General features: G+C 34.8%; 1 protein-coding gene across 3 annotated transcripts in view; it reads right to left on the bottom strand.

The window, feature by feature from the left end:
- The window catches only part of Hibch (3-hydroxyisobutyryl-CoA hydrolase), a 168,350-nt gene that overhangs the window by 19,262 nt on the left and 132,101 nt on the right, over positions 1-16,987 (bottom strand). For all 3 annotated transcript variants that reach the window (XM_090403240.1, XM_090403241.1, XM_090403243.1), the window contains exon 12: positions 3,273-3,411. In XM_090403240.1, coding sequence (XP_090259366.1) covers positions 3,273-3,411 — 139 coding nt within the window. The remainder of the gene's footprint in view (positions 1-3,272; positions 3,412-16,987) is intronic.

Consider the following 16,987-nt stretch of genomic DNA (forward strand, 5'->3'; position numbering starts at 1 on the left):
AAACTAGCTAAACAGAAGTCATGGGAGGACTTGGGCAAGAACATAGAAAATAAATATCAAGAAGGTGGTAAAATATTCTGGAGGTTGTTGAAGAAGCTTAGAAATGGAGGAAAGAGTGCTGTAAAAGGAGTTAGAGATGATAAAGGTGACATGAAAACAGGAGAAAAAGATATCCTTGAAGTATGGAGTAATTACTTTGAAAAACTGCTAAATGAAACAAGCAGTGATGACAGCACAGTGTTAAAAAACACTGACCAGGCATACAGTCAGGAATACATATCCATACCTGAATTAGAAAAAGCCATCAAAGCTTGAAATGTGGAAAGGCATCAGAAGTAGATGAATATTCGACCAGAAGTGCTGAGGTGTGGTGGTATAAAAGTCTTATGGTGGCTGCACCTGCATAGTTCAGAAGGCCTGGACAGAGGGACGAATGCCTGATGATTGGAGTAGAGCTCTAATAGTACCCATATATAAGAAGGGAAATAAAACTGAATGTGAGAATTACAGAGAATTTAGGAATTATATCCCTACTGAGTGTTCCAGGCAAGATTTATGCAAGTATACTTGAGAAACGGTTGAGAAGAATTGTGGAAGAAAAGCTTGGTGAAGAACAAGCTGGATTCAGGCCAAATAGAGGCTGTCAACTTTACGACAAATAGTGGAGAAATCATGGGAATATAACAAAGATCTGTATTTAAGTTTTATCGATTTGGAAAAGGCATATGTCAAGGTGCCAAGAGAGAAGCTATTCAATACGCTACAGTTATATGGTATCGATGGGGCATTATATCAAACAATATTTAGTCTCTATTTGAGTTGCAAGTCAGCAGTTAGAATTGAAGGAAGTATGGGAAGATGGTTTAATGTTAAATCTAGTGTGAGACAAGGATGTACATTATCATCCTCTGTTATTCATTATCCATATGGATCACATTATGAAGGAAAGTGGTATTAAACATGATATCATAATTGGAGATGTTAATGGCAGATCTTTGCTTTATGCGAACGATGTTATATTTCTAAATAAAACTGCTACAAGTCTGCAAGATTCCCTGACTAAATTGAATAACTGTTGTAATAGATATAGCATGAAGGTCAGCAATAAAAATACAAAGACAATGAAAATAGGCAGAATTGTTGAAAATGTTAACTGTGTTGTGAACGGAGAACCTGTGGAACAAGTAAAACATTTCAGCTACTTAGGCACGATTTATAGTGTAGTTGGTAAATTAAATATGGAAATAGACAACAGAATCAACAAAGCTGGTATGGTAGGAAGTCAATTGAATAAATTCATATGGAATAAGAGAGAAATCAGTCGGAACACTAAATTAGTTGTATACAGTGTTCAAACCAGTTTTAACTTATGGATCTAAGAGCTGTGTCAGAAGTAAAACACTTGACCAAAGACTAGAGACCAGATATGAGAGTCCTGAGAAAGATTAGAGGTGTGAACAGATGGCATCAATGGCAATACCATATTGAAAATGAGGATATTAGGAAAGAACTTGACATTGTCAGCATCCAGGAATGCGTTAGCAGAGCTAATCTCAGGTGGTATGGTCACTTAAACAGAATGGGCGAGGAAAGATTGGCAAAACAAGTGTTCTCTGCCTGGTTGGCAGGAAAACGACCCAGAAGAAGACCAAGATATTGGTAGATTGATACGGTACAAAGTGCCTTAGACGATAGAAACATAAGATCTGGTAATGTTGGAGTCTTGACAAGTAACAGACTGATTTGGAGGAAAATTGTAGATAGGAAGTTAGTAATGATGTAAATTTTTAATGTAGTACTATCATGTCCTGTACACCCCTGTCAGGAATTTGATGATGATGATGAGTTAAACTACTCAGAATGGAGGGAGTAATTTACTAATGGCACAAATGACAAGACTGCATGCATGAGAAAGAAAGTATAAAAAATACCCCCCCCCCCCCCAACACATTCTGAACAGCTTTTCTGTTGGCTCTTTGTCATATGAACTTTCCACATATTTTTTTGATTTTTTTCACCTGTTTGTTATCAAGTGAAAATCTGATCCTGACATCCACTATTTGGCCTGAATCCAGCTTGTTCTTCTCCAAGTTTCTCTTTGCCAATTTTTCTTAACCTCTTGGACATTATGCACACTGTCCATAGTATCAAACGAAAAGAAATAACTATACTTCACTATAGTAAATATAAACATGAGAGCATCCCCCCCCATCCACTTTTTTTTTTTTAATCATAACCACTTTAAACTGAATAAATAAGGATGTATGAAATTCTACCAGATGGAAATCTGCAATGTTAGGAGCTCCTGAACAACAACTATGACTACATACTAACATCCACAGAGAGCACCTATCCTAGGATTTTTCATTTTAAAATAATTTCCTTTGTGTTGCCTGTATGCAAGTTCCAGTATTCATATGTCACAGAGACATACGAAATACTGGAGTCATTAAAGCCTGATGTCTTTGCAAGATCTAAAATTAAATTATTGCATGAAGAAAAATCTCATCTTGCCTAGAGGTTGGCTATTATCAAAAGTGAGAATTAGAGCAATGATTTCCCCCCCCCCCTTCTTTATGAAGAAATAAGATAGAATCGAGCTGTATTAGCAAGGTTATCAAAAACCCAACAAAGAATGGTTTGGAAAAGAAAATTTACAGTTGTAGAAGAAAATACTTCATAATTTTTGTTAATCTGTGAAACACAAGATACTGTCTCCAAAAATAAATAACAGTTTAATACATACAGAAAAAAAAATTTCTTGCCTTTAATATTTCACTGCTAGTTACATAATATCAGCAGAGAAGATACAACAAGGAACAAAAACCATTTTAGAGTCATGTAAGCATGCATTTTTTGGGAAGCAGCCAAGGTTTTAAATTTTGAAAGCAAATCTGATCATTAGAACACACACAAACATACAAATAAATGACAGATAGGATGGAGGACATCACCTTTTATCTAAAACACCATAGATCAGTCAACTCTAGCAAAGGTTGAAGATTGCTTGCCAGTTTCCAAAAAATTATGGTTTAAAAGAGTCATCTATCCCCTTTGTGGAATGGAAAGGCTGGTAAGTATAAAGAAGATAAGTTTCATTCTTCCTTCCTTTATTTTTTCTATTGTGTTAGCCAAATTGTACGTAGCCCTCCCACTTGCATCTTCAATCAACATAAGATGTCACAATTTCAATAGTACTGTCTAGTACTTTGTATTCCATTTAAACACAAAAGTTAAAAAAAAAAAAAAGTAAAGAAAAGAAAAAAAGTTACCTGCTCGTACACCTTCAAAAAAATCATGATCTTTCATAAACCTTTGAGAAAGTCTATATTCCATTTTTAATGCTTCCTGTAGTGTTAATTTTGAGCCATTCTGAAGTTGCCGGAATGTTATCTTCAGTGATGTTGGAGACTATAAGAAAGTGATTTTCTATTAATATAACAGAAAAAAAAAGCTATATGTATGTTAATGATTTGCCAACATATAATCTCTCAAAATATTTATCATAGTTACTAGAAAAGAATATAGGGAAAAAGATACTATTAAGTCAAAAATTGGAACCACTTTGTGACATTATTTGAGACTTTCAATGTAAAAAAAGTACACAGACTAGCAAGTTTGTATGTAAACATACAAAAAAAACTCACGTACAAAGATTATTTAATAGTATAATTTTCACCTGTGTGTCACAGGCATCTTAAGTACATTAAGCTCAAATTAAACAATAACTGAAAAATCCAAAAAGCGCCACCTAAGTAGCTGGTGTAAGATAACTAAAAAGGTCAATAACTTTCCTAAAAAAAAAATAATAATAAAAATTAATAAATAAATAAATAAAATAAAATAAATAAATAAATAAAAGAATAAAAAATAATTAAAAAGATCAATACAATAAAAAGTTAGGAAAGATTAGCTGATTTGTAAAGTACTATCTCCCATAAAGGGGATAGACGTAAGCCGTAGGATCTGTTTAAGTTAGGAGAAGTAGAGTTTCACATGTTTCTTTATAAAGGCGTTCCATGAGAAACTGACTTTTGTGAAGAGCTCTTGTCTTTCTCCAATGAACTCTGTGTCTAGTGAAGATGGCATGTTCTGCAAGTCCAGACTTTTCAGGTTTAAAGTATTCAATATAAGATTGGTGTTCTTCTAGCCGAACAGAGGCAGATCTTCCCGTTTGTCCGAAATAAGATAATTCACAAGAGCACGGAATCTGGTAGACACCTGGATGATTAAGATGTGGAAGCTTGTCCTTAGGAGAAGTGAGAAAGGTGGAGATTTTTCTAAATGGTCGAAAGGCAACAAAAATATTCGGTGGTTTTAAAACTTTTGTTATACGTTCACTGATGCCTTGTACATAAGGGATAGTAATGCACATTATTTCTTCTGTGTTTGAAGAGGAAGACATATTAAAACTACTCAAACTTCTTTTAATGAAGCAATTCTTATAACCATTAGATAGAAAGGAAGAAGTTATATATTGTAGTTCTTTCTGTAAAATATCGTCTGAAGAACAAAAGGAGTGGGCCCGATGAACCAGTGTTTTAATAGTTCCTGCCTTTTGACTGGGATGGTGATGAGATTCCGCATGGTCTTTTACAGAAAGAACTACAATATATAACTTCTTCCTTTCTATCTAATGGTTATAAGAATTGCTTCATTAAAAGAACTTTGAGTAGTTTTAATATGTCTTCTTCAAATACATAAGAAATAACGCACATTACTATCCCTTATGTACAAGGCATCAGTGAATGTATAACAAAAGTTTTAAAACCACTGAATATTTTTGTTGCCTTTCGACCGTTTAGAAAAATCTCCACCTTTCTCACTTCTCCTAAGGACAAGCTTCCACATCTTAATCATCCAGGCGTCTACCAGGTTCCGTGCTCTTGTGGATTATCTTATTTCGGACAAACGGGAAGATCTGCCTCTATTCGGCTAGAAGAACACCAATCTTATATTGAATACTTTAAACCTGAAAAGTCTGGACTTGCAGAACATGCCATCTTCACTAGACACAGAGTTCATTGGAGAAAGACAAGAGTTCTTCACAAAAGTCAGTTTCTCATGGAACGCCTTTATAAAGAAACATGTAAAACTCTACTTCTCCTAACTTAAACAGATCCTACGGCTTACGTCTATCCCCTTTATGGGAGATAGTACTTTACAAATCAGCTAATCTTTCCTAACTTTTTATTGTATTGATTTTTTTAATTATTTTTTATTCTTTTATTTATTTAATTTATTTATTTATTTATTAATTTTTATTATTATTATTTTTTTTTAGGAAAGTTATTGACCTTTTTAGTTATCTTACACCAGCTACTTAAGTGGCGCTTTTTGGAATTGTCAGTTGTTTAATTTGAGCTTAATGTACTGAAGATGCCTGTGACACATAGGCAAAAATTATACTATTAAATAATCTGAAAATAATGTGAGTTTTTTCCGTTATTAATTTTGTATTGATATGTCTACTCACGATATACCTTTTTTAAAACTTACATACAAACTTGTAAATTAGCAGACAAAACAGTAAGAACTAACAAAGGTGAAAACTATTATGCAGTTATAGAAGAGACCGATGTTATTTTAAAATATTTCTAAATGTTCAGAACATTGTGCATGTTTACACATTCATGTGAATGTGTTTGGCTAATGAAGGCCAGGATGTACTCATTAGATCCTAAATCATTAGATGTTTAGGATTTAATGCCATTTCCAGAGACTCAGAGATTTTTCTCTCTGCTGTATCACAGCAAAGTGTAATAGTTCTGATTTATCCTATAAAACTCGATGTCTCATTTGCGATGTGTCTTGTGGGTCAGCTGCAGAGAGAGAGAGAGCACATGTGATGACAAAGCTGAGGTTTCACTCCTATGGTATTCAATATCTCAAACATGTTCTTCAATATGTTGTTCAATTGATTTTTCTATTTGCCCTAAGATGACTGGCAATTGCACCATAGCCAATAAACACCTGGATATATATGTTATTTTATTATTATTATACAGATATCTCCATGGAGTCAAAAGACTTTGTGGGAGATCCATTATTCACACAATATCAATCATACTTCTCAAATTTATTCACCCCCACCCCCTCCAAACAAAAAACCTGGTCCTAACATGCTTGTTAATCACACTCTTACACAATTTCCAAGGCAACCCCTCACCTGCTCGTTTTCACCCTTCCTGCCATGTACTGAAAATAAATATACTGAATGCATATTTATTTATTTATCTATTACTTTGCTATATATATAAAATACAGTTTTTGCCAGTCTGGTTGGCCAAGTGGTTAGCATATCCGCTGTTCTAACAACAGGTTGCAGGTTCGAATCCTGCAACACATTCCTCTTCTCCCATTTTCCTTCTCCAATTCATCTCCCACCTAAAGACAATTGCAAACATGGATGTTTGCAATTGTCTTTAGGTGGGAGATGAATTTCATTCTCAGTGTGAGACTACCACACTGCTTATTTGAGGCTTGAAGTGGTTTAAAAAAGTTCCATGTTTGGTCTCTAAAGTAGGGTTTATGGACTATGTAAAAAATAAATAAAAGATATAAAAATTATTAATTAAAAAATAGAAAAAACATCTTAGGCCATAATATTTTATAAGTGAAATTCACATAAACAATACAATAGTAATAATATCTTAAGCTTTATAGGATGACTTATTTACATCAAAACAGAACTAACCAGAGAAGAGAGGACAAACACAAAATGCTGAATATAAAAGAATGAATGAAACTGCATCTTAATATCATGCATTCGTGGAGATCAACCTACAAACTAGCATGAAGAATAACGTGTGCAAATACTATATCATTCAAATGACTAAGAAAATTATTAAGGATAACCGGTATTCTTTTTTTTCTCTCATGAAAAATTTTATTGGTTAGATGGCAAAAATATCATTAATATAATGGACCCAGAAGGATAGCTTAGGCTAAATAGTTGAAAATAGATGTCTTTTAAGTATTGTAAATATTCTAAATAATAATTTGCCGGAAGGAAGATAACAGATTATCTGTTGCAATTGAAATACATAAATTTCTGTTACAATTTATTAATTGTAACAAAAATTGTATTTATATATTATTATAAAAAAAATAGTAGACTATATATAAATTTAGTTACTGAGGTTATGTGTATACTGTTATTAACAGATGCAGTCTGGAAGTTAATGAAACTAGACTAACATAATATTAGCATAAAGTAATGCTTATACAGTAAAATCTCGATTTAACGGACTATTAGGGGCTAAGAGTTTCCGTAAAATGGAAAGTCCATTAAATTGCAAATCTTAGGAATAGTTTTGAAAATAAAACACTTTCAGTGGTGCAGTATTAAAATATTTTAATGAGAACATTTTTATGTAAATACTGTACCATTTTACTGAGGATTGGGCTCGAAAAAAGCACCAAGTTTCAGTTGCTTTCCACTTTTATACCGTTTCTTAATAATTAATGATTGAAAATGCTGAAAATGTTCGTAATAAGCAATCATTTCTGGATCTGAATATGCGTCTATGAATGAGATGATGTCATCCATGTGTTCTCTTATCACCGAAAGTTTCGGACCAGCTGGAATCGCTTCTTCTTCTTCGTTGTCAACCTCCTGATCGCCCTTTTGAACATCTTCAGCAATCTCTTCCTGGCTGAGAATTTGGTAGCACTGAACGATGTCTAGCCATTGTTCAATGTCATTCTCACTAACATTATCACCAGCTCGCATCAAAGTTTCACGGAAATCAGAGGTTTCCAAACCTCTGAAATCGTATTCTGGTTCACTCCTTTTCAGTAATTGGTCCAGCCATTAGCCAATCCAAGTGGCAGCAAAATTAAAGATGGCAGACTTCATGTTGTATGCATACAAATTTTGAAGTGTCCTGGCTCCTCTTGTATCTTCTTTGGGATCGTTCTTCAAGAATAACCTCTTCAAGAAACTTCTTCTCATACAACCTCTTGCAAGCAACAGTGACTCCATGGTCTATAGGCTGTATTATAGAAGTGTTTGGAGGAAGGAAGATACATTTTATTCTTCCATTCCTACTAACCAACTTCTAAAGCATTTGGATGGGCTGATGCATTATCAAGAAGTAAAACAGCTTTTACATCTTCAGGGGAGATTTTCAGGACCTCTTCTTGGTAGTTTTGCACTTCAGGTATGAAGTCACTGAAAAACCAGTCGGAAAAAATGTCACTTGGAAACCAGGCATTCCTTGAGCTGGAATAGATGAAGTTCATAACATTCTTCAAAGAGCGAGGCTTTCGTGCTCTTCCGACTACCATCGGCATTAGCACAAAGTAAGGATGAAATGAACTCCTTGTTTAATTTGTGATCAGGTGTGCTAATCTCATGTTTGTTTGCAAGGGTATTTTCAGGAACAACACAATAGAACAGGTTGGCCTCATCTGCATTATAAACTTGAGACAAAATAAGACCCTCAGATTTAATGACTTCATTGATGTATTTTCTGAAGGGCTCAACTTGTTCAATATCGGTGAAGAGGTAACATGTGGTGAATGAATGCTTCATCACATGTTGCCTGTTCGTAATGCCATGACGTTTATGAAAGCGTCAAAGCTACCCATCACTCACCTGGAACTGTATGCCCATGTGATGTGCCAGTTTTTCAGCAGCCGACCTTACACCACGAACAACAACGCCACTAGACTGCTGTTGAACGAACCACTTGTAAACTCCTAAATTATTATGCTTGGCCAACTTTTGGTGCTCTCAATGCTATATTTTAGCGAAAACCGAGTAAGTTTGTCTTTATTTTTGCGTATTTCCGAAACTGTTTGCTTTTTCACTCCATAAAGTTCACAAATATAAGCAACAGATGCACCACTTTCTAACTTACTTTTTAACTCAAGTTTCTGTGCTATCGTCAAGTTTACTCGTTTTCTTTTAACACCAGACATACTAAACTGATATTAATAATGATTAATAACGGTTTAACTAAAAATTACTCCAGCAAAAGCCTAAATACCACATTCTGCTCTAGCCACGCTACTGACGCTATGCTACCAAACCAAAAAACATGCAAACGTGCGAACTATTACGTACGAAATATCACGAAAATAGGCGAATGTATCTGAAGATGCAATTTATAAACACTGCCGATTGCTTCCGATTAATCATCACATTTATTTTTTTATTAATTATTTCATTATCTGTATTTATTTGTCAAATTTAAATCCAAAATCCGTTGAATTGGGGTCTGCTAAATCGAGATTTTACTGTATTTGCAAACTTGACATTTTCACAAGTCTATCAAGCAATGAATGCATCTGAATGTGTGTGCTATGAGCCATGTGGAGAATCATTATCATTTGACAATCATTCACAAATTAATACAAATGTCTTCTGAACAGCTACTGATGATCCACAAATGGCTCATGTGAAGTCTGTATGACCCTCCACAGTGGTGATATGCTTCAAGAAGACAATTACAGGATTTCAGGAACATGTAGGATCTGATGCTTTTTTTTTTTATTATTTTTAGTTTCTGTGGCACATCATATAGTTTCAAAATACTGAGAGTGTCTAGAACTGCTAGCTAGAACAAGCACCTTCTGGTTGTTTGTGCTGAAGTTACATTTCCTTAAATTTTTGCCTTGAGGTTATTATTCTGGACTTATTTCCCCTCTTTTGTTCTTTAGTCCTCTTTCAGTTCAAAAAGATTTGTTTTCAAAGGCAGGTATTTTGTTTTATGTGGTGCTTACCCACAAAAGCCTGTAGTTCATTAATACATTAGTGCTGTAGGCAGGCTAAGGATTTTTTTTTTAATTTTATACTTTTTTTATTTTTATTTATTTATTTTTTCTTATGTAATCTGGATACCTGCTCCAGAGACCAAACATGGAAATTTTTCAAGTCATTTCAGTGGTCTCAAGCCAGACAATGAAATTAATCTCACACTTAAGGTTGATCACAAACATGGTTAGAAAGTAGATATATGTGTTAACCACTCTGCCAACCAGGCCAACATGTGAGTAATATCACAAGTCTAATAAAGTTGGCAATGGATAACTTTTGTCTCAATATCTTGTGCAATTAGAAATCAAAACACTAATATTAGTTGCAGCTATATTTCCAATTAATTTTGAGGATTCTTGAAAACAGTGTGGTGGTGTATTCTCAATTTTTTTATTTTTTATTTTTAGGTGTCATAGTATATGGTCCAAGTTTCACAACCATCTAGCAAAGGCAGGATGACAACAGTCCTATAAACCATATGTGTTAGTTACAATGTGGATGTCTCAGTTAATAACCCATTTTCTTGAATGTCCAAAAGTAGCACTAGCACATTTCAAGTGACACTGAATTTCCTGATTAATGTCAGCATTTGCTGAGAAATGACTGCCAAGATAGTGGAAATGGTTCACATTTTCCAGGGATTCTCCATCCAACTGAATAATAGATACTTGCACTGAAGCAGCTGGTGAAGAACTTATCTTTTTGACATTTACGCTTAAGCAGATTCATCCATAGGCTTCTTTGAAAATGTTAATTGATAACTTATTTTTGATGCCTACAAGCCTACTTCCAACAACCCAGAAACCAGTATAGAGTTCCAATTCAATATATTTCAGGTATCTCTGAACCTATTTCAAAAATCGAGAAATACAACCTAGTGTCTACATTTTTTTCCTATCAACAAACTATTTTCATGACTAAATTTTTCTGAACATAAACAATCTCGTCTTTTCCTCCCTGACATTTACCAAGCTCCTGTGATTGCTGCCTCTCCTACTTCAAGCAAACTGGATGTTCTGTGGAAAAAAGATTATGAGAACTGATCATAATCATCAACAATAAATCTGAGAAATCTGGAAATGGGATTGGCACCAACTACAGAATCTTTTTTGTCATTTCAAACATTTACTTAAAGAGAGTGCTGAAGCTCTAATACACTGTCCTAATTTGAATTGGAACAAAAATCTGGGGAAAGCATTCTTATCAGATTTTTTTTTTAAAATCTATATATCAATTATTACACCTTGCTCACAATAAGTTACTCTTTATACCACCACTTGTAGTTTTTTAAATAACCTATTGCTAGCATTTCTACCTCGTACATATTCTAGTAGTAAGGCTTATACGTTGGTCAGACATAACTGGTGATTAGTTTACGGAATTAACAACGCATAGAAAGTGTATTAATTAAAGGTAACTTTAATGAATAACTTCTATATTTCGGCAACGTCACATTGTCATCTTCAGGAACATAAAGATATGGTATGTGCACGCAGGCACTAACACAAAGCAAATGAGGAAGAAAGCAAGAAACTAATATTGTTCCTAAAGTCCTAATGGTGCCCTCCCTCTGGTGGGCTAATTTGGTAGTCTAGTCTCCCAAATTTGGGGTAGTTTCATGCACCCAAATTTGTTGAGGTTCTAAAAAATCAGCAGCTCTAAAAAACGTTCCTAACCTCAACAAATTTGGGTGCATGAAACTACTCCAAATTTGGGAGACTTACATTATGAGAACTTCAGCCCACCTGCCAAGACTACCAAATTAGCCTGCCAGAGGGCACCATTAGGACTTTAGGAACAATATTAGTTTCTTGCTTTCTTCCTCATTTGCTTTGTGTTAGTGCCTGCCTGCACATACCATATCTTTATGTTCCTGAAGATGGCAATGTGACGTTGCCGAAATATAGAAGTTATTCATTAAAGTTACCTTTAATTAATACACTTTATATGCGTTGTTAATTCCGTAAACTAATCACCAGTTATACCTCGTACATACTAGGTGCTGCTGAAGATGATCTGCTATTCTCAGCTTAAAATATTTGGCAAACAAAAGTTTTTTTTTTTTACTTGATTTGTTTCAGTTATATATTTTCATGTCTATGTGTATGCAGCTCTCCCCCCCCACTACTGTTTGTCTTTCCCCAATAAGATCAAAGGTAATTAATCATGGCAGTCATCCTAGCAGGAAGCACTAACAAATAAACTGCATGAGATCAAGCTTGAAATTAAGCAATGGCAATATAGTTTATATATAAACAGAAGGGGGGGGGTTGTTCTTGCTAGGTCACAGTCATTTTATGCATTCTTATTTATTGAGGGCTAATAATAATCCATTATGAGTGAACAATGTAACACAACCTACCATATGTCATAATCTTGAGGAATAGCATTTCACCTGCAAGAGGAATGTAATTTTACTAATAGGGGCTGAGCCATATACACTCAAGCAGATCTCATCAGGTTTGGACAAACCATGTGAAGTTTTTAACTTTTCACAAAGAATTAATGGGGGGGGGGGTGAAGGCTGGTGAAGTGCAATATATAGCCTCTTCCACTCAAATGCCAACCTCACCTACTCGTGGCCCACCCTATTTTAAAAGTACAAGCGACGCACTGGTGAATAGGTATGGATGATAAACACTAAAAGAGCAAATGCTTGTCTCCTAATGCCTCTGGACAAGCAGTTCTTGTCCAGAGGCATTAGGTAACAACCCTACCAATGGACTTACCCAGGGAAATTGCATATACTTTCAAGTCTCAGCCAAAGAAAAGCTGGACGAACTATCAGAGAAACAACCAGGATCCCGGAAAAGGTAAACGAAACTGGAAGAAGGAATATATAATGAAAATCACAACTTGGAATGGAAAGAGCATCGCACACAAAGAAGAGGAGCTTGATGAACAACTAAACCAAGCCAATGTAAAGATATATATACAGTAACAGAAACAAAGGGAAAAAAAAAAGCTACCAAAGAAACAAATAACTACATATAAATGTATAGTGGAGTAAAAAAAAAAAAAGAATATAAAAAAGCAGGTATAATAATAATGATACACAAATCTATGAAGAACAACATTGTATGTTATAACTACTGGACTGAAAAGCTAATAGAATTAGACTCAAAACATTAGGAGGTTACGCAACAATAATCAGGATATTATGTACCAAAAGAGAGAAAAAGAAGTACATAGTAGTAAAATCTTTTACAAAGAAGTGCAGAAAGTCATAGATAAAACAGACCATTTACTACTAGCAGGAGATTTAAATGTCAGAATAGGAAACAGGAAATACAAAACAAACACAGAGAGATTTGGGGAAGATATATGTAGCCAAAACAAACACAAACCACAAGATTTTGAATAGGAAACAGGAAATACAAAACAAACACAGAGAGATTTGGGGAAGATATATGTAACCAAAACAAACACAAACCACAAGATTTTATCATTTATAATAATATGAGAATAATGAACTTGGTATATGAACATAAAAATACTATGCAAAAGTAAATCAAGGCTTTGAATTAAACTGTGATCATTATATGGTATTGGCAAAAATTTGATTTAAACCAAAATGGTTAAAAATAAATAAAGTGGAAAATAATTATCAACCTAATTACAAAATTTCTTCGTTACTACAAGATCCCCAGATACTAGGCATCATTATCAGAAAAGCACTGATTTAAAAATGTAATGTATAGCATTATACATGTGTTTTGCATTATGGGATACTAAAGCAATTAATGTGAAGTCATTAGCTTCTGTAGACTAGTAGCCCAGTTGTGATGTTACTTCATGTGCAAAATTTTTATTTACTTACACTTCGATAAAGGATTAAACCAAGAATATAATTTCTTGGTATCTTTAACTTAAAGTATAATCAAGTGAAAAAACTTTCAAATAGGATGCTTGTTACATACTGGTTATTGTATGCCTGGCATGGCTTATTGGTAGCTCACAGCAAACCAACAGTACTCAGTCATGTTGAACCATTTGCAACTAGAGATGAAGTTCTCCCAGATGATACACTTCATTACTAAACCACTGGCTTAAGGAATTAGTTTGAGGAATACAAGGAGGAGGGCACCACATCATATTGAATAGCTTATGAATTCACCAGATCTCAATCCAGTTGTACATATGACGGGGGCTCGAGGAACATTGTACAGAATATACTGACACTGCGTCCACTTCCATTTGGCAAATGTAGGATATCCTGAAGATGGCTATAGATCCACAGTGATATAATTAAACATCTAGTGGAATCACTGGCACAACAGGCCATCATCCATCATAAGGGCAGTCCAACATGTATTCACAGGCTGGTGGTCATAAAATCGATATTATGTTAGCTCATATGTACATGCTGTATAGGCCCATTGTACAGGCACCCCCTGTGGAGTGCCTATATAAGACCTATTAATCTACTATGTGTTCTAATTACTATTCTTGCGTTCTCTACCATTTTGTCTATTTTTCCAGAAGAAAACCCAAATTTCTAGGAGAAAAAACCAGCTACTTCTATATAAGACTGGCTGACATCAGTTGAAGAGCTCTTATTTTATAGTAAATTAGTAACATGGGTAGGCTAAGAGTCTAGTAATTTAGAGAGCCAATCTAGACAAAATTTGTTTATTACCTAATGAAGGTACCCGAATTACAATAAATATAGCTATTATTATAATTACGGCTATTATAGCCTGTTTTTGTTTAGGAGTGTCCCTTATTTTAAATACATTGGCTATAATTACTCAAAAAAGGGTATTTATATTTTAGGGCATTATGGCTGAGTATAGAAGGCAATTATAGCAGAATAAAAGAGGAGGAAAAATTTTTCCACCCCTTGTTTTGATACTGGGATGTCTTCCAATTCCATGATCCTGCTGAAGGTTGTTTATAAGGGGGGGGGGGGAAGGAGAGGGAGCGTGTGTGTGTGTGTGGGTTGACGCGGGAAAATAAATTGGGAAATCCGGGTTTTGTATTAATAATATATATATATATATATATATATATTATTGTGTTTAAGGGTGCTTTTTTTGGGGGGGGGGGGGAAGGGTTTACTTATGGGGAAACTGGGGCAGTTGAGAGCATTAACGGGGTGCAGACCGTTTCGGTCGACTGACCATCATCAGAACATTTTCGGAATGAATGTAGGGCTATGTCATGACTGCAAGTTGAATCTGTCAAATAAGGGCATTTGTTGTTGCTAAATGGCCGGAGGCATGGCTTAATTTGTAAGTTCTGGATCGTCCAACATTCGGAAATTAGGTAGGGGCGGTGGATGTTGATTGAATTTTCATCGCATTTTATGGCAATAGTTTCAGATATTCTAAGCATTGTTTCATTGTCTTGTTTGTCTATAATTATTTCTGAATGTTGGACGATCCAGAACTTACAAATTAAGCCACACCTCTGGCCATTTAGCGACAACAAATGTCCTTATTTGGCAGATTCAGCTTGCAGTCATGACATAGCCCTACACTCATTCCGAAAATGTTCCGATAATGGTCAGTCGACCGAAATGGTCCGCACCCTGTTAACGCTCTGCTCCAGTTTCCCCCATAAGTAAACCTTCCCAAAAAAGCACACTTGAACACAATAATATATATATTATTAATATAAAACCTGGGTTTCCAAATTTATTTTCCCATGTCAACCCCCCCCCTCCCCTATTATAAACAATCTTCAGCAGGATCATGGAATTGGAAGACATCCCAGTAGCAAAACAAGGTATGTACAAATGTTAAAGATACCAAGTTATTTTAAATATAAACCTCTTTTTTGTTTACTCCATTTCCCAAGTAAGCAAACAGACAAGTCAGTCAAGTTTACGCCTGCAAGTGTTGCAAGTCTAAGGCAACTCGTGGTAAGGTAAGCTCTGATCACTATTCTTAATATTCACCCTTAATGCAAAGCACATCTCCTGGAGGAGATGTATGATGCTATGTATTAAAGGCAAGGGACCACTATCCAGACCGTTTTTGATCTTCACTGAGGTCTCATCAGTGGGAGCTGATGAGACCCCAGGCTAAAAAATACTAAGTTTTAAGTAATACAGAGCTTATAAATATTTTACCAACACAAGTTACCATAAGGTGCTTTGACCTTATTAAATAAAAATCTCAGGATGAGAGATAGATGTAGAAAGTTTTTTACCTTGGGTATAATATATGTTAAAGATACCAAGTTATTTTAAATATAAACCTGGTTTTTTTTACTCCATTTCCCAAGTAAGCAAATAGACAAGTCAGTCAAGTTTGAGCCTGCAAGTGTTGCAAGTCTAGCTGACCCTGCACGTAGTGCAAGTCCAAGACAATTCATGGTAAGGTAGAATAAGCTCTGATCACTATTCTTAATATTCACCCTTAATGCAAAGCACATCTCCTGGAGGAGATGTATGATGCTTACCACGAGTTGCCTTGGACTTGCACTACGTGCACGGTCAGCTAGACTTGAAACACTTGCAGGTGCAAACTTGACTGACTTGTCTGTTTGCTTACTTGGGAAATGGAGTAAAAAAAAAAAAAAAAAACAGGTTGATATTTAAAATAACTTGGTATCTTTAACATATATTATACCCAAGGTAAAAAACTTTCTAAAGGTATGTACAAAATTTTTCCACCTCTTTTATTCTGCTATAATTACCTTCTATACTCACCCATAATGCCCTAATATATATACACACACACTCTTTTTTAGAGTAATTATAGCCAATGTATTTAAAATAAGGGATACTCCTAAACAAAAACAGGCTATAATAGCTGTAATTATAATAATAGTGTTTAAGAGTAGCAGCATGGGAATTTTCCCAGAAACTATACCTAATAAATATAGCTATTTATACTTATATATATGAAGCAGATACAAAGTGAAATGAGGAGAATAACGGATATGTATGTAAGAGTGAGAACAAGAGAAATAAAAGATGGCAATGTGAAAGAGGGTGATGAATGATTTTGAGAGTGTTTGTACATGGGTAATTAATTAAATAGAGGTGTGGTCAGTGAGAAGGAGCATAAGGTTTGCTTTCCTGGGGATAGAATGAGCAGAGTGACTGAAGTACTAGTGAAGAGTATGCAAGCAAGAGTTGGTAGTCATAGTAGGCATGAATGATTTGGTTGGTAACAACAAGAATGTAAGAATGAATATCAATTTGCTGTTGAGAATAAGAGAGTAAAAGATAACAGTGTGGTAGGAAAGGTAGTCAGCGTGTTGTCCAAA

The sequence above is a fragment of the Typopeltis vanoorti genome, chromosome 13 (assembly GCF_054136105.1).
Source record: "Typopeltis vanoorti isolate ZY-2024b chromosome 13, IOZ_Tvanoo_1.0, whole genome shotgun sequence".
Classification (NCBI taxonomy): Eukaryota; Metazoa; Arthropoda; class Arachnida; order Uropygi; family Thelyphonidae; genus Typopeltis; species Typopeltis vanoorti.